The sequence below is a fragment of the Cornus florida genome, unplaced genomic scaffold, assembly GCF_030987335.1.
Source record: "Cornus florida cultivar Cherokee Brave unplaced genomic scaffold, ASM3098733v1 CherokeeBrave_3.0.0_Hap2_Chr08, whole genome shotgun sequence".
Lineage (NCBI taxonomy): Eukaryota > Viridiplantae > Streptophyta > Magnoliopsida > Cornales > Cornaceae > Cornus > Cornus florida.
In genome coordinates, this window is record NW_026775578.1 from 58,410,808 (window position 1) to 58,433,480 (window position 22,673).

The window sequence follows — 22,673 nt, forward strand, 5'->3', positions numbered from 1 at the left end:
AGAGCCTAAAAACATCATCCACCTCACAGTCCTGAAAATGCCTCACAAAGCACACATTTCATGTCGGTCTCCCGCTATCGAGCCGATAACAATCGGCCACCAAGGCGTGCCTATCTGAAGCAATCAGGAAAAGACAAGGAAAGGAGCATGCCAGCAAACGATCACTGCACCAGATGTCCTCCCAAAAACAGAAACCCTGCCATCCCTGTCTCCAAATCTGATGTGTTTGGATAGTTCGTCCCACCCCTTCCGGACGAACTTCCAAACACCAACCCCTTCAGGAATCCTCACCCCGAGGGAGCACCAGCCTCCCCACACCAAATCTCCACAACCACTTCCCCAAAAGGGCTTGATTAAACGGCTTCAATCTCTGGATTCCCAGGCCACCTGACTGAATTGGCCTGCAGGTTAACTATAGGTGGTCATAATTTCCAATCTATCAAATGTGATCCCCTTCTAGTGTAGGATTTTTGGAAATCAAATTAGGTATTGCCAACAGATAATCAGTATTATTGCTTTTCAAAGAAAGACACGACTTTTGCTAGCGGTAAACTAACCAATCTGTTATGAGAATATACACACACACACACGCACACAAATATATAAGGGGAACTCCTACAAACAAGAAGTATTTGGCATGTATATGCCCTTTTAAGTTTGAGTCGTTTAGCTGGACGATTGTAGATAGAGGCATCTTAAAAGAAGTAAGAAGCATGGAGGCTTCTAAGGAGTCTTGTTGTTTAGGAACTAACAGTTCTAGGACAATTCTGGACATATATCCAGCATATCTTAGGTGTGTCCATAGTTAACAAAATGAAAGAAGGCGATTGATTATAAACTTGTCAACATGCATCCTAATATTTGATCATATTTAAGAAATAATATATATATATATATATATATATATATATATATATATATATATATATATATATGAGGAGAGGAGTCATCATAATTATCTGTTTACATATTCATACCCATATCTGTACACATCTAGACATGCACACATGTGTAGAGTCCTTATTATGTTTTTCATTGCATGGGTGATCATTGATCATTTTTGATTTACAAGTTATAAATTTTATATTACAAACATAAAATTTTGAGATTTATTTATCATAACGTAGTACTTCTTGTGTAGAATATAATTCTATATATTGAATTATATATCTTTGTTGCTGTGTACTTGCCAATTGCCATATAGTGTCTTATTGTGCATATGTTCTTTATCCATGCCTATGCGTCATTAAGAAAAAGTCCTATTGCAATTGTGGCATCATACATGAGTAACATGAGAAAAGGTGTCCTTCATGATAGTGGTTATATAGATTGTGGAAGCAAAACATTTTCTTTTGATGAGTAAGATTTCATAAAAGGCCCTCAAGAGGGGAGTGCTCCCAAAGGAAAATCCAAGACGCCAAAGTCTTCAACTATAGCTTTAAGCTATCCATAAAATCCAAAAGATTCCCCAAAGAATTACAATTACGCCCATGGTGGCAGCACATCATATATTATTGAGCTAGGTGGGTGGTTGGAGTTGTTTTTAAATCGTAAGGGCACTTCTTGTTCTCTACATTCTGGTTCTATGTGATATATCAATGCAATTGTATCTTAAAATGAAACTCTCTGTCTTGACAATTGATGGATGATCTTGTCTGATATTAGCCCCTCAAGGGTACAACATTGAACGGTCTGTTGTAGTTGTTTCTTCCATATGACACAACCAGAACAACACCAAATGACAATTTCTAATTCATACTCTTAACCTTTTGCCTGATTGGATTTACTGAACTGAACTGAACTTTTCCAAATTAAAAGAACAAATTCTTGATTATGTACTCTTGTTCAATAAGTTCACATAAGAATCTTTTTATTTTTTAAGTTTTGACCTCCATATTGTTGAAAATTTCCAAAGAATTCCATACGCTTTATGCTTTGACCTTTAGTTGTTTTTTTTCCTTTTAAAAACACCTGTTTAATCATATAAATGTTCATGGCTTGCCATGAAACGTCTGAATTGTGTCATGTATGTGTCCTTGTTGTGTCCATGATGTGCTCTTTGCGTGTCCAGAAAGAAAAAATATGCTGACACGTCTTTTGGCCAGTTTGACATGTGTAAAGTCGTATCCGTTGTGTGTCCATACTTCCCAGGATTCCATGATATATTTATTTTTCCAAGATATCCGCTTGCATCCATCCTTAATTCTGCAAGCATCCCACATTCCCACAAATGCTTCTGAGCACTTAAACTGGATAAGAATTAAGTCAGGTAACCTAACAAAAATAAATGGTTTGACCCAGGTCTTTTTTTTTTTTTTTTTCCTTAGTTGACCCAGGTCTTTTTCCTAGTTGATATACTCACTTTTGTTACTCGGTTGTCTTTGGGTTGAAAACCTCAAAGCTTTGGACTTGGGTATAGCTGTTGGGCAAATTGATTTCAACTCGATCCGACCTTTATTATTATTATTATTATTATTATTATAAGTCAGTGCAACTAAGCGAGCTTGACCCGATCAGCCGAGTCTAAACCAATCAACCTGATTCTAAATTGGCAAACCCAAATCTCACCCAGAGTCACACGATCTGTCCATCCAAGTGGATGTACATGCTCTCAGCTTGCGGATCTGCAAGTTGAGAGTTGATTTGCCTATATTTTGTGATTCGAATTTTTGGGTTTGCACATTTTAAAAGGAGTCTCCTTTTTTCCCCTCCAGCTTTGTGGGTGTAACAGATGGAGCTTCCTTGCAGTTTCTTCACTTTTGTTCAGCTTCATACCCTGACACATGCAGGAGACATCTGACTACTAGCTTTCAAAAATGTCAATAACTCATAATAGAGATCCCTAACCTTGGGTAGATTAACATTCCTCCTTACCACTGACCTATTCTCCAGATTTGCAGAATTTCTTGTTAGTTTTTTATTTTAACCAAAAGTAGAACTGTTTATTTGTAACATAGGTTGATACTTTATGATTGATTACATTGTATACTCCATATATTAATGAAAACTAAACCAAAATGAGATATGAATAATTTTTTTGATCATATATAATGTAATGTAAGTATATATATACTGTATAGATGCTTTGGAAATGGTACCGCTTTCTAAATACTTTATATTGTGATGCTTTGGCGCTCAAAGCCATGGTCTAAGCCAATTTTGGAGAGATAAGTTTGGTTTAGATTTTGTTGGGTAACTTGAGTTGGGGATTGGGTTGGGCTCGGGCTTTCGCTGGGTTCTACACCTAGAGTTGAGCCTTGAGTTGACCACTTGACATATCGCACCTACCTGAGTTGGAGTTTTGATAGAGAGATTGGTGATGAACCTTGTTTATTTATTTATTTTTGTACAAAGTTATCTCCCTTAGCTTTGAACATATGTCCTCAAGGCCTTCATTTCGCGCCTGATGATATTGCACCAAGAAATGGCCCCTCGTAACCTACGAAACATATATATAGAAAAATATGATGATGTAATGTCAGCTAAGCCATGAATGACAATTTTTTTTTTTTTTTTTTAAATTTCACTTCTGATTTAAGACTGTCAGACCTAGGAAATCCATGTCTGTTTGGTACTTTAGTTTAAGATGAAGTTTGCATCAGTAGCTCAATTAGTAGTTATAGAAATTCGGAGCGACTTTGAGGTTGGAATGGGAACTTGAATGCAACCTAGTAAAATTTGGTTTGCTTACTTTTGGAGTTGTAATAATTTGAAATTCTTGTATATTATTCAATGATATGATAAAGAAGAATAATTGAATAGTTGTTCAAAGTTAGCATTTGGAAAGATAAGGGTTTGGATGAACCAAATTTAATTTTTTTTTTTCCCATTGTATGGCAAGTGGCTATTAACTTTCTGGTGTAAATGTTTGCTTAATGCTTAAGTGGATCACTCGCAAAATATAAAGTTTACATAAAAAATTTGAACAATCATGATCTTTTTACTAAGGATAGTATTTTTTTTTTGATAAGTAAAAATATATTAGAAAAGCGTTCAATAGGGGAACGCGTCCCTAATACAAGGAGAAAAACGATCTAAGGACCAATAGAATCCAAGAGATCAAAGAAATCATCAATAGAGGAGCATGCATTTCCTCTTACATAACAGAACAAAGAATGGAGAATATGAATTTTTAAAGTAGCTAAAGACGATTCTTTTCCTTCAAAGGATCTGTTATTTCTCTCACGCCACAAACACCACCAGACACAATGTGGAACAATCCTCCAATAATCACGAGCTTGTTCTTTAACAGGACACTTTCTCCAAGCGTTCATCAATTGTGAGGAGTGCTTAGGCATTACCCAAAAAACGCCAAACATACAAAAAATAAAACTCCAACAATTATACGCCACAGGACAATGCAAAAGAATGTGATCCATGGATTCACTATCAGCTTTACATAAACAGCACCAATTAATAATGATGTTGCCTCTCTTTCTCAAATTGTCCAATGTCAAAATCTTTCCCAATGTTGCAGTCCAAACGAAGAATGCGATTTGAAGAGGAGCTTTAGAATGCCAAACAGACATCCAAGGGAACTCGTGACCAACGAAATTGGACAAACACAAGAACATGGATCGGACACCAAACCTACCATGAGCTAAAGGAACCCACAAAATATCATCACACCCTCTGCCAATATCCTTCTGTCTACACAACATATCCAAAAAAACACAAGCTTCATCCATTTCCCAATCTTGAAAAGGGCGCCTAAACCGCACATACCACGTAACTCTATTGTTATCAAGTTGATAACAATCAATCATATAATCATGCTTATTGGCTGCAATACTGTAAAGTCTAGGAAAGGAGTGAGACAACAATTGATCTCCGCACCAAAGGTCCTCCCAAAAATGAACATGTCTGCCATCACGAACGTTGAATCTAATACGTGTGGAGAAAACATCCCAGCCCTTCCGAATGTATTTCCACACACTAACGCTTCATGTAATAGTGACTGGAAGAGATGACCAGCCCCCACTCTCTTCACCAAAACGACACGAGACAACTCTTCTCCACTGACGATGGCGTTCCCTTCCAAATCTCCATAACCACTTTCCTAAGAGAGCACGATTAAAAGGAACGATTTTACGAATGCCTAACCTGCCTAACCTCAACGGTTGGCAAACTTGATCCCAATTAACAAGATGATACTTGAACTCCTCTCCCCTTCCACCCCAGAGAAAATCCCTCTGAATTTTCAGCAACAGAGCATGGAATTTGAAACAAAGATAAAAAATAGGTAGGAAGGGATGAGAGAGTACTCTTAATGAGTGTGACTTTCCCCCCCTTAGAAAGATACTGCTTTTTCCATCCTGCTAATCTTTTCTCATATCTATTAATCACTGGATCCCAATTCCCAACTTGTGTAGAAGAAACTCCCAAAGGCAATCCTAAGTAAGGAAGAGGAAAAGCACCAACTCCACACCCTAGGACAGCAGCTAAGGAGGAAATATCTGGAACATCCCTCACTGGGACAAGCACACTCTTTCCGACATTAATCTTTAACCCAGAGACCGCTTGGAAGTAAGCAAGAATGCACCTCAGATATCTAAGTTGAGAAACTTCAGCATCACAAAATACCAAAGTATCATCTGCGAACAATAAATAGGAGATCTGCATCTGATGTTCAACATCTCTGCCAACTCTGAACCCCCTGATGTAACCCAAATCTTCTGCTTTTCTCGTTAATCTGCTTAGACCTTCCATAACAATAAGGAAAAGAAAAGACGATAATGGGTCTCCTTGTCGCAGACCACGCGAGCTAGCAAAAAAACCCGCAGGTGAACCATTCACGAGTACAGAAAACATAACTGACGAAATACAAGTTTCAATCCATTTTATCCGCCTGTCACCAAACCCCATCCGCCGAAGCAGATACAGAACAAACTTTCAATTAATATGATCATAAGCTTTCTCAATATCACGCTTACACAAAACGTCAGGAACCCCACTTTTTAATCTAGAATCAACACATTACCCTGCAATAAGAACATAATCCAAAATCTGCCTCCCACCAACAAAAGCATTCTGTGATTCTGAAATGAGACCATCCAAAACATTACTCATCCTGGAGACAAGAACCTTGGCAATAAGCTTATACATACATCCAATTAAGCTAATTGGCCGAAAGTCCTTAATATCAGAGGCACCATCCTTTTTGGGAATGAAAGCAATAAAAGATGCGTTTAAAGATTTCTTAAATGTACCATGAGAACAAAAATCCTGAAAGGTGCCCATCACCTCAACTCGCACCACCTCCCAACTCTCCTTAAGAAACCGCATAGTAAATCCATCTGGCCGTGGAGCTTTGTCCCCATTACAACTAGAAAGTGCCTTAAGTACTTCCTCCTCCGTGAATGGAATCTCAATCTTATCACTATCCAACGCAGATATAAAATTAAAAGGAAGACCATTAAGAGTAGGTCTCCAATCCAAAGTCTCAGTGTAAAGCTGCTGATAAAAAGAAACGATTCCCCCGCGCACCTCGTCCTCCCTCCACAATTCAGAACCATTGACCCGGATACACCCGATGTGATTACATCTTTTGTGAGCATTGGCAAGTCTATGAAATTTTTTTGTATTACGATCCCCATCTTTTAACCACAAAGCCCGAGACTTTTAGCGCCACGAAATCTCCTCCATAAGAGCAATCTCAGCAAAAACCGCTTGGCAAGAGGCTCTTTTAGAGCGTAATGATTCCCCACTCTGTCCCACCTCATCAAGACGATCGAGCTCAGCAATATCAGCAAGAGCTCTATTCTTCTTCCATTCAAGATTCCCAAACACTGCTTTATTCCACCTCTTTAACTCAATTTTAAGAAACCGAAACTTTCTAGCTAACACAAAACTAGCAAAGCCTGTGAAATTCGCTGCTTCCCACCAAGACTGAACCTTCCCTTGAAAGTCCTCGGATCTAAGCCACATGTTTTCAAAACGGAAAGGAGTGCGTCTAGAACTCAAACCACCACAATCAAGAACTAAAGGCATATGATCAGATGTGACTCTAACCAACACAGCCTGAGAGACATCCAGGAAATGCTCTTCCCACTTCCTAGAAATCAGAAATCTATCCAACCGGGAAAAAGTAACCGGTTCCCTACCATTAGACCAAGTAAAGGCCGCCCCTTCCAATGGTAAGTCAATGAGGAAATTACTATCAATGAATTTTGAAAACATGGTCATTTCTGAAGACCACCTGCCCCCTGTGGACATCTCAAATGGGGACCTGATAGAATTAAAATCCCCACCTAAACACCAAGGCAATGACCATAAATCCTTTACATAGCAAAGCTCTTCCCACAGGACTGGTCTATCGCTATCAGTAACAGGCCCATAAACACCTGAAAACACCCACCTGAAATTGTCTTCCTCCAGCTAAAACAGACAAGACACAGAGAAGATACCCTTCCAACAATTCAAACTTGACAACCACCTTCGATCCCACATAAGAAGAATACCACCTGAAGTGCCTGTTGCGTTCAACACTTCCCATTCCACAAACCTACCTCCCCAAAGACTCCTGACAATCTCAATAGTGATAGCAGCCATCTTAGTTTCCTGTAAACAAACGACATGAGCACTTCACTTCCTCAAAGCTACCTTTACAACTCTTCTTCTTTTCGGATCATTTAGACCCCGAACATTCCATGTTATAAGTCGTAGCTTCATGTAGAACCAAAAACGATCAATTCTCCTCCTCCTCCCCATTTACCACTTCTGGTTCTTCCCCTTTCTTTAGTCGTCCCATTCTTCCCATCATAATTAACAAAAGAAATCAGATTCTTCACTTCCTGTTCTCCTTTCCGATGGGAATTTCTGGCTTTGACTTCTTTTGCGCCACGATTAGGTTCAATACTACCATTTCCTGCATCAATTTTGTGAAGAATAGACAAGGTTTGTTCTTCATAACCTTCTGTAGAGACACCCAAAGCTTCGCTTACTGCTCCAATATTCTCAATAACCCATTCCATACCCAGATCACTGGTTGTCTCCAAACAATCTGGCCGCACAATTGCCAGAGGTTCCATTAAATCCACTTCAGATTGATCAAAATCTGTCCCGGAATTAGAATCTTTAGGACAGTGCTGCTGAGTAGGAACATCAACCACTCCTAACTGCATATTTCCCTCTGTTTCCGAAGCATCATGTTTAGTTGACAAAATCACCTCATTCTCAGATGAGTGACTGTTCAAACCTTCAACCGTAGCAAAGAGCCGAAGCTCTTTAAGTAGAGTTACAGCTGAGTCATTATTCAATTTGAAATGCAGATCTTTCCTAACGCAAACTGTCACTCCATTGAAAAAAACCCACACTCCCAGTTGTGACTTTTGAGATATCCAACTCTGACCCATCACACCCTGAACCTGAAGACCCAAAACAACTCCTTTGTTGATTCGAAGCATCCTCCACAACATACCTATTAGTTACCACTCCACCCGAAGAAGAAGAAGTAGAAGTAGAGAGAGCATTTTGAGAATGATCAGAGCTCAAACATGGAGAAGAAGTGTGAGATCGTGCAACCCATTTCTATTTTTCAGTCTGAGTCCACCGAGAACCATGGCGACCGACATCCATCATCCTCCTCTCTGATTTCAACAAATGAGTCGAAGGCTTAGCATGGGCTTGTACTTCTTTAAATGGCTTAGGGCATGGTTTGATGTTTGGGAAAGAGAGAAATAAAGAGTTTGGCCCTTTTCGCACCCTTCTATTTGGCCCAGATCTAATAGGCCCAACCTGAGTCTGCCCACTTGACCCGAATCTAAGCGGCCCTTTCTGTACCCGTCGAAAAGGCCCAGAACCAAAATTCGCTCTATTGGGTTTAGGCTGAATGAGCCCAAGATTAAGACCAGGCCCAGTCTGGCCTGTAATGGTTCCTTCTGGCCCATCACACTGCCATCCCCAGCCCAAAAAGACAAATCTTCCTCTACCTTATCATCATCATCAACAGATAAGGATAAGGTCAAATCTGAAGGAGCACCCCGTCGATCTCCACGTGTACTCCTTCGCTGCTCATCAATGACGCATTTGGCCGGCGCGTGAAGATCACTTCGTCGTCTACCTCCTATGAACTTCGTTGCTTGCTGAATTTCATGATCCTTCAGCCACTGCTAAATTTCGAGAACCCCCTCTTTTCCTTTACTGAGAATCTCATTCCATTTTTCTTCCGACATAAGATGAGATCCGTCACTACCTTCAAGACTCTCCGTTGAAGGAACAAGCTCCGGCGAGATTTCTTCCCAAATCGCGACCTTGTAACAGAAGGTGTCATCGATAATAAACACGAACTTCGGACAATCACGACCGGATCGCACTGTTATCCGAACGCTTTCAGCATCCCTAGTCTCGTCCGCATCAGATCTCACATATCCGCCACAAAGCTCTCCCACTTCGACGAACAAAGCATGACACCAGAGATGCAAAGGGAGGCCAAACAGCCTGATCTGCTTGAGACCTTGATCACTAAGAACACCACAACACCCAACACGAAAGGACCACACATCGATCCTCAAAGTTGCAGAACCCCATTGTCGTCGCCCTTCATTCAACACGCGTTTGGCCTATGCCTGAGAAGGAAATCGGAAAAGAAGTAGTGAGTTGGATAACGGTGTTACCCCCACTCCACAAGTCGTATTCCAAGCCGACGCTGCCCATTCTTTCACACGATCGCTACTCCCCACCTCCTTATCAAATCTTCCGACCAAACAAGAGGAGAGAACTGACTTCCTTCCTCCGACGGACTCCCCGTCAATGTACAGCGATGGTCCTCGGTGAAGAACTGCCGACTTTACTTCCCCACCAAGCGAGATTCTTGGTAATCTTGCAATTTCCAGAAAAGATTTCATCCCAACCTAACAAAACACAAATCGCCCCACAAGTCGCCCCTAGTGTGGTGAAATCGCACATAGTGATGTCATAACTAGCCCTGTTTTTGTCAATATATTATATGAAGATCTTTTTACCTAGGATAGTTATTTTTTCTATTTCTTTTTTACAGTCGAAGCAAAAGTATAATTATTTAAATTTTTTTGCTAGAGTCCTAGGAAGAATGGACATGCCTAAAAGGTCAAAGTGTCCGTGTCAGACATGTGTTGGATGCAGATACACCTAGGACTTGGCTTGGCATGTGTTGGACATGCCAGGAAATATGTCTGAATATTTCTCCTTTTTGGACACGTGAGGACACGCCCACACAGCGGACATGCCATTGACATACCATGGATGTGCACGTTTAATTAAAAGAGGATTTTTACTTATAAAAAAAAAAGATTAAAAGAGGATTTTAATTTAAAAAAAAAATATTGTGTTAAAATATAAGGTGTGAAATTCTTTGAAATTTTTTAATAATATGGAGATCAAATATAAAAAATAATTTTTTTTGTATGAAATTTATTAAGCAACTTTATTTACTTGATCACTTTGTAAAATATCACAAAGAGAACATGGTTAGAATCTTGCTGTTTTTTGCAACCAAGTTTCGAACTTGCTATAACCAATTGTCAAAGGTTGACTATCGGCCAGCTTGCCTTCTTCTTTATCAATAAATTAGCTCTCTCTATCCTTTTTCCCCCTTTCCTTTTGTCGTCTTCTTCTTCCAATCACAAATCTTTTTCTTCCTCTACTGATTCTCTCTTTTATTATTAACAAACCATTATTTTATTTTTCTCAACAAAAAGATTCATTCTCCATATTTCTTTATTTTCTCTTTCTTTTACTTATTCTCTCCCTCCTAATAAATAGAATTGTCTTTCCTTTTCTTCGACAAAGCTGTAACTTTAGAATGGGTTTAGAAATTCTACTTTAACCTATTCTCTCTCTCTATGCTTTCTTCCTTTTCTTCCATTCTTTATATAACTGTAATCTTTTTTTACTTATGTATTTAAATTACACACATTATACTTCAGCCCATTCTTTTCTTTTTCTCTTTTTTTTTTTTTTTTTTTTTTTGATAAGTAGGAATTTATTAAAAACGCTCAAAAGGAGAGTGAAGCCCAAAGAAACAAAAGGGCCAAAGGGCGCCTTAGACCTTCAGAGAGGCCAAGAAAACAATAATTTCCTTCATAGATCTATAATCTCTCCCTGAAACCCAACAAAAAAAGAGTAGAAATAACAGAGAACTTAAGCATAGAAACAAGCTTCTTTTTTCCATCAAAATATCTCCTATTTCTCTCAAGCCAAATACACCACCAGATACAAAGCGGCGTAGTGCTCCAAGCGTCCTTAATACCAGCCCCAACAGAGACGCCTCTCCAAGCCTCAATCAACCCTCTAGAGGAATAAGGCACGGCCCAATGGACCCCAAATAATCAAAGCATCAAATCCCAACAATCTCTGGCCATGCTGCAATGTAAAAGGAGGTGATCAACTGACTCCTTATTACACAAACACATGTAACAATGATTGACCACCGCCTGATTCCTCCTCCTCAGATTATGTTGGGTTAAAATCTTACCCAGGACAGAGGTCCAAGCAAAAAAAGCAACCTTGCAGGGAGCCTTGGACCGCCAAATAGACTTCTAAGGGAAGGGTTCTCTGTGACCAACCGAAAGGCATCTGAAAAAGGACCTAACCTCAAAACGGCCTTGCGAGTTAGGAATCCAGAACCACCAATCCGGCTCCCTAAAAGAAATCACCTGGCTATACAACAGCTCCAGAAAACGACAAACATCCTCGATCTCCCAATCCTGAAAATGCCTCCTGAATTGAACATCCCAAGACAGTCTCCTGTTATCAGGATGATAACATTCAACAATCATGGCCTGTCGGTGAGAAGCAATCCTATAGAGCCGTGGGAAAGCGAGAGCAAGAGGGAGTTCCCCACACCAGAGATCCTTCCAAAAACTGATCCTCCTTCCATCTTTAATACGAAAACGAACATGCTTGCAGAAGTCATCCCAACCCCTCCGAATGAAATGCCAAACTCCCACCCCCCTTGGACCACGCATCGCTAGAGAGCACCACTTACCACGACTTTCCCCAAATTTGCTCGCAGTAACTCTCCTCCATAACCAATGCCTCTCGATCCCAAACCTCCAGAGCCATTTACCAAGGAGAGCCTTATTAAAAGGCAACAACCTCCTTAACCCTAAGCCTCCAAACCGAATTGGGCGGCACACTTGATCCCACCAAACCAGGTGAAACTTGAACTCTTTTCCTCCCCCCCAAAAGAAAGTTGCACTGCAATCTTTCAATTCTCTCAGCCAGTGAAGAAGGAATTTGAAACAGAGATATGAAGTATGTAGGAAGGCTAGAAAGGGTGCTCTTAATTAGGGTAACCCGACCCCCCTTGGACAGGTACTGCTTTTTCCAACCCGTCAACCTCCTCTCGAATCTGTCCACAACCGGATCCCAGCTCCCCACACATCTCGAAGGGGCTCCCAAAGGCAATCCTAAATAAGAAATGGGAAAAGAGCCAGTGCAACATCCAAGGATCTGAGCAAACAACTCAATCTCCGGAACATCCCCAACAGGCACAAGAAGACTCTTGCCAACATTAAACTTAAGGCCAGAAACAACTTGAAACCAAATCAAAACGCAACTCAAATACCTCAGCTTGGACGCATCCGCATCACAAAACAGAATAGTGTCATCTGCAAACATCAAATGAGAAACCTCCAATTAACTAGCAACATCCCTGCCCACCCGAAAACCTCTCAAAAAATCCAGCTCCACAGCCCTCTTCAGCAATCTGCGAAGAGCCTCCATCACAAAAAGGAACAGGAAAGGGGAAAGCGGATCCCCTTGTCTCAAGCCCCTCGAGCTAGAGAAGAAACCCGTCGGCGCTCCATTCACAAGGACAGAGAAACGAGCGCTAGAGATGCAAAAAAGAATCCATCTCCATCGCCCACCAAAACCCATCCCCTCTAATAGGTAGAGAAGGAAACTCCAACTCACATGATCGTATGCCTTTTCAATATCTAGCTTGCAAAGAACACCCAGAACACCGCTGCTCAAGCGGGAATCAACACATTCACTAGCAATAAGAACTGAATCCGAAATCTGCCGACCTCCCACAAATGCATTCTGAGAGTCAGAAATGACACCATCCATCACCTTCTTCAACCTAGAGGCTAAGACTTTCGCAATCAACTTGTAAAAACATCCCACCAAACTAATAGGGCGGAAGTCTCTAACATCCATTGCCTCTCCCTTCTTTGGAATAAGAGCAATAAAAGTTGCATTCAAACTTTTCTCAAAAGAGCCCTGTACATGGAAGGCATGAAAAGAGCCCATCACCTCCTCACGGACCACCTCCTAACACTCCAAAAGGAACCTCGTAATAAAACTATCAGGTCCAGGAGCTTTATCCCCATTACAGCTCTTCAGAGCAGAGAGAACTTCCTCTTCTGAGAAAGGCTCTTCCAGAACAGAGCACTCCTCTCCCGAAATAGAATCAAAATGAAGCCCATCAAGCAAAGGACGCCGATCGGCTGACTCAGTGAACAACTTCGAAAAGTACTCATAAAAACTCTTACAAATCTCCTCCTCTTTACTAACCAACACCCCATCCGCCCTTATCCTCCCAATGTGGTTGCCCCTTCTGTGAGCATTGGCAAGTCTATGAAAGAATTTAGTGTTATTGTCACCTTCCTTAAGCCACAAAGCTCTAGATTTTTGTCTCCATGAAATCTCCTCCATGACAACAATCTCAGCAAACTCTGCTTGACACTCCACCCTCCTCAGCTTCAAAGGACCCGTCAAAAGACCCTAATTCTCCATCTTATCAATGTCAGCAATCACAGAGAGAACCCGATTCTTTCTCCAGACCAAATTACCAAAAACCTCTTTGTTCCAGACTTTGAGATCATTCTTCAAAAAACGCAACTTGCCTGCCAAAGAATGACTCGGAGTGCCAACCACTCCATACCTCGCCCACCAGGATCGGACTCGCTACAAAAAAACCTTCACCCCAGAGCCACATATTCTCAAATCTAAATGGGGATCTTCTGTTACGCAGCCCGCCATAGTCCAACAACAACGGAACATGATCAGACAAAGGACGAGCCAAGGTGGTCTGAACTACATCAGAAAACTTGTCCTCCCAATCACTCGACACCAAGAATCTATCAAGATGAGAAAGAGTAAGAACGTCCATTGGACCAAGTGAAAGGCCCACCCACCAAAGGCAAATCAAGCAAACAGCAAGCATCAATAAACTCTAAGAAAGCCATCAAATCAGCTGTCCATTTGCCCCCTGTCGATCTCTCAAAAGGGGAACATACAACATTGAAATCCCCCCCGATACACCAAGGCAACGACCATCGTTTACGAATCTCCCCTTGCTCCTCCAAGAGCAAATGGCAATCACAATCCTCCGTAGGCCCATAGACTCCAGAAAAAACCCAACGAAAGCCATCCTCCACCATGGATAGAACACAGGAAGCCGAGAAACGCCCAACCTGAGAGACCAACAAAGAGATCCAACGGACATCCCACATGATTAGGATACCACCCGAAGAGCCAATCGCATCCAAGGCACACCACTCCACGGATCTCCCACCCCACAAACTTCGAACAATCACATCCGTCATGGAAGCAATCTTGGTTTCTTGAAGACACACTAGATGACCGCCCGCTTTCCGAATCACCGATTTCACCACTTTCCTTCTAGCCGGGTGGTTGAGACCCCGGACATTCCATGAAAGAATTTGTAGCTTCATAGGGAAACAGTATTGTTGACCGTCTCACCCCTCCTCCCACTGGCCCTCTCCCTAGCCCCCCTCCTCCTCCTTTCATAAGTAACAAGAGTCGAGGGACTTGGAATCCCTATCTCCTCTCTCACCACTGGAGTACTCCCCCTACAATCCATTATATCAGCAAACTGAGCATTAAGAACATCAAGGAATAGATTTGTCGCCTCCTCCATCCGACCCTCAAATGACACACCCAAAAGAGAACCTATCTCTACTCCATTTTCTTTCATCCAATCATTCTCCAAATCAGCCAACCCTGCATCAAATCCCCTCCCTTCCGCAGAATTCCCTTCTGGTCTAACAACTGCCAAAGGTGTAAGCAAATCAAAATCAGACTCGCATCCGTTCCACAAAACCATGCCCGCATCCCCATGAACAGAGGAACACGACCCATCCTCCCCATACTCAACAAATGACATAGATGGAGAGCTGCTAGAAAGTGGGGTTCCAAACACCTCATCAGCCAAACGATCATTCTGGTCAGTGATAGAGCCCTTCGACACAAGTTGAGCTCTCAACTCGTTCAAGAGCACAACAGCTGAAACATCATCAATCCTTATCTTCACATCCCGACCCCCACACATGGTAATTCCGTCACTGCTAACATCACACAACCGAGAAGAACCCATCTCAAAACCACCGTCGTCACCAGGTCTTTTCTCAAGAACAAGCACTGGCTCCCTTTCAAAAACCAGAGACAAGCATTTTGACACAGAAGACACCACTCCCTTTTTCGGCACCAAGCTCCTTCGAGACACCCCGCAAGGGTGAAAAGAGGAAGAAGGGAGAGAAGGAGAGTGATTAGGCGAAACAAAATACATACCCGATCCAGAGGCGAACTGCGAAACCAGAATCCACTTCTGCTTTTCCTTTCTAGACCATTTTTTGCGAACAGGGGGAAAAATCACTTTCTTCTTCATACGGTGTCCCCGCATCTGCCCCTTAGAACGCCGATTTCTTCTAGAGCCTTCAGGGAAAGCTCTAGACGGATGAATGTCGATGTCTTCCACAGCATCACATAAAGTCCCATACCGGTTGCCCAAAACTGGCCCAGAAGAAACATTAATAGAACCCGGTCCTTCCTTCAATTCACAACCCAAGTCAACGGGTCCTTGGCCAAGACATACAACTTCCAATGATTGGGCCGCTCCACCTCCATCCGGGCCACCAGATGACAATTTACCTTCATTAATCAGGCCAGGCTTGCCAACCACAGGCCCACAAGAAGAAAGTGAGTTGGATCCAGAAGCCTTAACCCTCAGCCCATTATTAGGCCCAGCCACCGACTTAAATCCAAAATCTGCCTTGCTATTATTTGGAGCCCAAGATTTTGAAATAAAAGTTGATGCAGCTGTCATCCACTTTGAACGGCCAAAGCCTCTGCGCCAACCACGTGTATGGCCGTCAATGCTCCCCCTCCCACGCGCTTGATTGACGTGAGAAACACCATGAAGACGCTCCTTTCTCCACATCTGCATGAAAGCCGGCCGGCCAAACCCGATAAGACCACCATCCTTATGCCTTTCCCGGGATTTCTCTTGCCGTCGAATATCAGTTCCATCCAAGTAGCCTTCTTTCCTTCTCAGAGTGAATAATCTTCTAAAACATTCTGAGTTTCGCTTCCATAAATCGTCCCTCCATTCCTCCCATCTCTGAAACTCAGCCAAACCTTTCTTCCCGAAAGAGTTAAGAGTCCCACCTTAACCATTCTGTCTCCTTCAGCAGGTGTGAACCATCACCTCCTTCCAAACTATCCGTTGTCGGTACAAGCTCAGGAGGCTTCTCTTCCCACACCTTCACTTTTTAGTAGAGACGATCTTCGTGGATGAAAACAAAAGGAGGACAAACCTTACTGTCGAACACTGTTATGCGAACCCTTTCAGCGTCAATTACTTCATCGGCATCCACCCATATGAAACCACCGCATAGATCACCGACCATAACAAACAGGGCATGACTCCAAAGATGGAGAGGGAGACCATACAACGTCACAATCTTCAGGCCCTTACCCTTCAACACCTCGGAACACCCCACCCTAAAACTCCAAGATTCCATTCGTAGTGTGGCCGTCCCCCAGATACGATGACCTTCTTTAAGCACATGAGAAGCCTCCTTCGCAGAAGGAAAGCGAAATAGCAGCAAAGAATCCGGTAGAGGTGAGATCACAACACCGGAAGAAACCTTCCAAACACGAGAAGCCCAAGCCGCGATTTGAGCCCTATCATCCACATCCTTGTCGAACTTGCCCACCAAACACGATTGAAGGTCCTCTCTTCTTCTTTCAACCGAATCATTATCCAAAAAAAACGAATGCCCTCGATAAGTGTTTGCAGATCTAACAGTTCCGCCTTGAAACAGACGGGGTAACCTCGCGACATCCAAGAACGACCTCATTCTATATAGTCTAATTAAAACATCCCTCTTCTTTTTCTCTTCTTAAATGAGAGAATTATTGTTGTATATTGTTAGTCATTGTGTATTGGAAGTTTTGATTCTTCATGTGATATTAGTCCTATATCATAGAATCCTGTATTAAAATATTTATCTATTATTTTGCATGTCCCTGCTGTGTCTGTGTCGTGCATCCACATCGCTTCTGTGCTTCTTACTTCGAGTCATGGTGATTCATTCAATCCAGTAGTTGGCAAAAAAGTTCTGCTGGACAGGCCTCATACATTAACCATGTTTCAGTTGCTGTGAAGGGTGCAATGTTTCTTGTAGTGCTTGGTAGAAATACTCAGCTATTGTCGCGTAGTCAATCTCACTGCTGGAAAAGCTTCATTCAGTGGTGGATCTAACCCCTAGTAAATGCACCATGTTGAAGCTTCACTTACAACATAGTGCTTCTTACTACATTTTTTTTTTTTTCTCACTTTGTCCTTTCTCCCAGCTTCATTCTTTTTCATTTAATTTCTGTCATACTCTGTCATTCTCTTAGTTACCAGTAATTGCACCATTTATAGCATATTGTATGTTGTAGTACATGACAGAAATACTATATTTTTCTTGTATTTTGTCCTTCTTTCTCTCAGCTTCCTATTCTTTGTCATTCTCTTAATAGCTGTTTCCATTTTGCCTAGTGAACCATAGTTTTGGTGTGATAATCATAATATATATATATCCAACCCCATCATATTTTGTTTACTTCTTTTTTTTTTGTCCCTCACAACATCATAATCTTTTAATATGGTCATTTTATTTAGGGGCATCTCTTGCTGTAAATTCTTCATGGGAGAACCCTTCTGGGGAATGGCATGTGGGTTATAAATTAGTATATGAGCTTTTTACAAACACATTGACTTCTCGTTTGAAGGTAAGCCTTCTATTTATATATTGAATAGATTTTTTGGAGTGCAATCTTTATCTAAGTTGAGGGCGACCCTTGGGGCAACGGTAAGGTTGGTCCATTGTGACTTGGAGGTCTTCGAAACAAGGAAACAGCCTCTTCGCGGACCGAGGCAAGGCTGCGAACGTCTAACCCTCCCAGACCCCCCAATGGCGGGAGCCCTTGTGCACTGTGTTTGCCCCTTTTTTTAATCTTTATCTGAGTTCTCACTAAAATTTACTCATGAACACACTTTATTTTTGCCTTAACCTACTTCTGGACAGAAAGAACGAAAAAAGAAGTGGGATGAGAAAAATCAGGAAGTGATAGCTGAGGCTGTAAAGCATCTTGATGAATTTGACAAGGTACAGTAATGTCGCTTGTTATTTTCTTTGTTAAAAATATGTTTATTATTGATGTATGGATATCTTATTGACACTTCACATTTTTTTATATTTTAGTTAATTATTAAATGCACTCCGGAAAAATATTGGCTTGCCATTATAGAAAAAAGAAAAGAAAAAAAATTGATTATTACTCTTTTTTCAAAAACCTCTATTCTAAGTGAATGCCTAAAATTGGCTTTGTTTGCTTGATGTCCTCTCTTCTAAATCAATGTTTTTCATGGCCCTTTCAATGAAAGAAAAAAAAAAAAAAACTGATTTACTTAAAACCGGCAATTGACAAAACCTCAAATGTAGCCGATAATTTTGTGAGTGTATATCTGAATGCTCCATATTCCTGCTTCTTGATATGTTGGTCGCTGGCATGGTTTTGTTTCAACATGCTTATGTTGCAAGTGCTATTATCCTTTTTCCTGCATATAATTTAGAATGAATTACTTCTTTCCAGAAGCACATAAAGGTTGAGGATGCTAACTTGAAAAGGGCTCGTGAAGACCTCCAGAACAGAGTTGATTTTCTACGAAAGCAAGCTGATGTCAGTGCCAGTTATCTTGGATTCCTTATTTTTTTTCCCTTCCTCTTTTTTGGCATTTGTATTGTTTCTCTTGGGGGCCATTGCTTTGTGTAATTGTAGAAGAATGAGCTGAGAAGCTTGAGAATGTGGTTCGAGTTTGAGAGTAGCCACTTTGTGTGAAATAAGGCCAGAGTGCCTTCCGAAAACCCTGCATAGGGATCAGCACTGTGTAATGGCCTTCACCTCTTCTACTGTTTTTTCTTATCAGTAATCTTGTATATGTTTTAGAGCTACGACGACAAGGGGCCTGTTATAGACGCTGTTGTGTGGCATGATGGAAAAGCATGGAGGGCTGCTCTTGACACTCAAAGTCTTGAGGATGAAACAGAGTGTGGGAAACTTTCCAACTTTGTACCTCTAACTAATTATCGGTATGTGCCATCTTCTACTGACAATGTTATGCAATTGGAGAATTTTACATTCAGTCTGTCCCTGAGGTAGAATGATGACAAAATGTTGAAAAAAAGACCATAAACCTATCTTTCTTGTTGGGAAATTGTAATGTCGTTCCTATGCATGTTTGAGCTAATTCTTGGAGTGGTCATTGGTGATGACTGATGGTGCTGCAATGCAGTTGGAGGGGTGTGCCCTTCTGGTTGTGTTAAATATGTATAATCTGCTATATGATATTTAACACTGAAAAGCTATGGCTTGAAGGTGAAGACAAGGAATGTGTGAATTAGTCACTTAATTTTTTTTTTTCTTGGTCTTCATTTCAATTATGGATGTGGAAAACCTACCTCTAATATAAATCCCCCCCCTTTTCCTTTTTTTGATTTTTTTATTTAAGCTTTGGACTGAATTATACTTGTCAAAGGAAAATTATAAGCGTTTAATTGTGTTTGTGTGTTGATTTTATTATATTCATTTGGATATAAGGTGAACCTTTATTGATTGAAGGATGTGTACATATGTTGATGAGGTCTTGCAGGAGGGAACAACATTAACAAACGATAAAAAAACCACAATAGTAAAACGCATTGTAACCTGAACCCTGTCCCTGAAGCAAAATGGGTAGCGTGCATTCAGAAAAGGTTCTTGTGTATTTATATCACTGAATCTCCCTGTGTTCTTGTTATTCATGTAGGTGGGCATTCTGTGAACCTTGATCTACCATTTATCTATCTAATATAATGGAGATACGTGAGAATGGATGCACGTATACACATGCACAGAATGCATACGGGTTATCACAATAGCTAAAAACAATATATTAGGCTTTGAAGTTAGATATCAATCCCTATGGAGATTTGATGTATTCCTTTTTTCGGCTTTTGACTAATAGATGATAATCCTGTGAGATTCCATCTGTAGTATAAGATTGAATATGTACGTGCACAAGCTTTTTCAGTAGTGATTTACTAGATTTGCTCAAAAGCATTACGAAAATGTACCTTATGTCATGTTTCTCTTGGTTTTCCCCCTTTCCCATGTAAAGATTTTTGTGTTAGAATATTTATCTATTCTCCCTATTTTAAGTCTTTTTGTCACCTTATTTCTTTACTTGTATGCTTAGTGTGTTTTTGTTATGCAAAGAGGCAGTACTGTTTCGATATCAACTATTGTAGAAATTTTTCTTTTTTCTTTCTTTTTTTTTTTTTTTGGTGTATAGTATACACCTTACAATAGGATACTCTTATTAGGGGTTAGGTTTCGTGTTCATTTGAGCCTAGTCCTTGTGTTGAACTATATTGTGTCAACATCTTTATTGGCTTGCTTTTAGTCAGTTAATTTGTTCACGTGGATTGCCTATTTGTGAGACGCCACACATTAGGGGGAATGTTGAATTATTACATCTTTCTCTACCAAGTTAAGCTTTTAGGGCAAGTGGTTGTTTGCCCAATGTACATTGGTGAGTGATGTTTTTCACCACAAATTGTTTACTATGAATTGTTCAATAATTGAGTTATGCCGTACCTGATTAAAACATTGTATCCAATGTACATTGGTGAGTGATGTTTTTCACCACAAATTGTGTACTATGAATTGTTCAATAATTGAGTTATGCCGTACCTGATTAAAATATTGTATGTGTTTTCTTACTGCTTACTTTAGGAGGATATGAATATGGACTAGAAGTCTGTTAGTTGTTAGATGGACTAGAATCATGCCATATAGACAAAAATATATTCGTTGCTTTAAATGGTTTATATTTTTGATAGCTGAGCTCTCTGCTTGACAGAACAGTGAATTTAATTTGTGGGATAAGTGTTGCTTGATTTTGAAATATATCTTTGCAATTTTTTGCGTTCAAACACAGGCAGGATATTGACATATTTCATTATGTATAAATATTGAACTGTACTGAGTTAAAAACTTTATTCTTCTTGCATGTTATTATATAATCTTTCTAGAATTCTAATGTTTTTCATGTTGTCTTATAGTTTGTCTGTGGACTTTTGAGCTACTAGCGTGCAACGGCATTTACAACTGGAACGTTAAACTGATTCTTTGGATTGATCTTGCAGGATTGAACGAAAATTTGGCATTTTTAGCAAACTAGATGCTTGTACTTTTGTTGCCAATATATATGATGAAGGGAATGTATTGAGTATTGTAACTGATAGCTCCCCACATGGCACTCACGTTGCTGGTATTGCTACTGCTTTCCACCCAAAGGTAATGAGTATTACCATCAACCATAATTTAAGCCTCTATTACTTTATTTCATTACATGAAATATTTTACCCTTTAAAATATGATGTCATAGGAACCTCTGTTGAATGGAATTGCACCTGGAGCACAGTTAATTTCATGTAAAATTGGCGACTCACGATTAGGTTCAATGGAAACAGGAACCGGACTGACACGAGCATTGATAGCCGCTGTGGAGGTGGGTATTTGTTCATGTGGATTTGTAGTATGTTATTCTGAGATGAATAGCATTTAGGATATATTTGTGCCTTCTTAAAAACTAGAAGAGTGCTGGTTACCATTCCTTTTAAGGTTTCATATATGGGACTCTATGCAATTATGTTTCCTTCAGGTAAGTCCAAGTAGTCAGTCACCCTTTTCCATGAAAATATGCATGAGGTCTGTGCGGAATTCTCACTGTTCTAAGGGTGAAAATCAACTTATTAAATAATAGGTTCGTTTTGAAAATGTTAAAGGTTGACAAGGAACTCTTGTAAGCCGCATGTGGCATGTTTGTTTATTTTTTTCCTAGTTGATATCCACAAACCACCCCACTCTCTCAAGGAATTGTTTGCACCCAAGAGGAGTTGAACTTTAGATCTGAGGCACCAGGCCAAGTTCTTACCCACTTGAGCCAACCCCTTGGGGTTATGTGGCATGTTTGTTTATATAGTAGGAATCCTGTTCTCTCCGCATCCACAATATAAGAAGAATAATAGGTATGTGAGTTATATTTGGGTATGCTAAGGCGAGACTCCACAGCCTGGGCAGCCTGGGCATAGAATTTCAAAATCGAGACTCAAAAGGAATCAAAATGAGGTTTTTATAAGTTTCGAGGAGCAGCATTTTAAATCTTCTTGCTAATTTGTGACTCACTATATAGGAGGGCTATATTTTTTGGGATTTTACAAAAATTATGGAGGAGCCATATATTCTTTGTAAAACCCGCCAACTTATATCCCTTGGTACTCTATCATGGCATTCTCTCTGTATGTAAAAACCATGTGTAGACCTTTCTATTACTTATTATGTAAACGGCTTCC

General features: G+C 40.6%; 1 protein-coding gene across 3 annotated transcripts in view; it reads left to right on the forward strand.

The window, feature by feature from the left end:
- The window catches only part of LOC132271793 (tripeptidyl-peptidase 2), a 63,158-nt gene that overhangs the window by 2,641 nt on the left and 37,844 nt on the right, over positions 1-22,673 (forward strand). For all 3 annotated transcript variants that reach the window (XM_059773271.1, XM_059773270.1, XM_059773272.1), the window contains exons 4-9: positions 17,897-18,006; positions 18,303-18,383; positions 18,871-18,957; positions 19,225-19,367; positions 21,465-21,615; positions 21,707-21,829. In XM_059773271.1, coding sequence (XP_059629254.1) covers positions 17,897-18,006; positions 18,303-18,383; positions 18,871-18,957; positions 19,225-19,367; positions 21,465-21,615; positions 21,707-21,829 — 695 coding nt within the window. The remainder of the gene's footprint in view (positions 1-17,896; positions 18,007-18,302; positions 18,384-18,870; positions 18,958-19,224; positions 19,368-21,464; positions 21,616-21,706; positions 21,830-22,673) is intronic.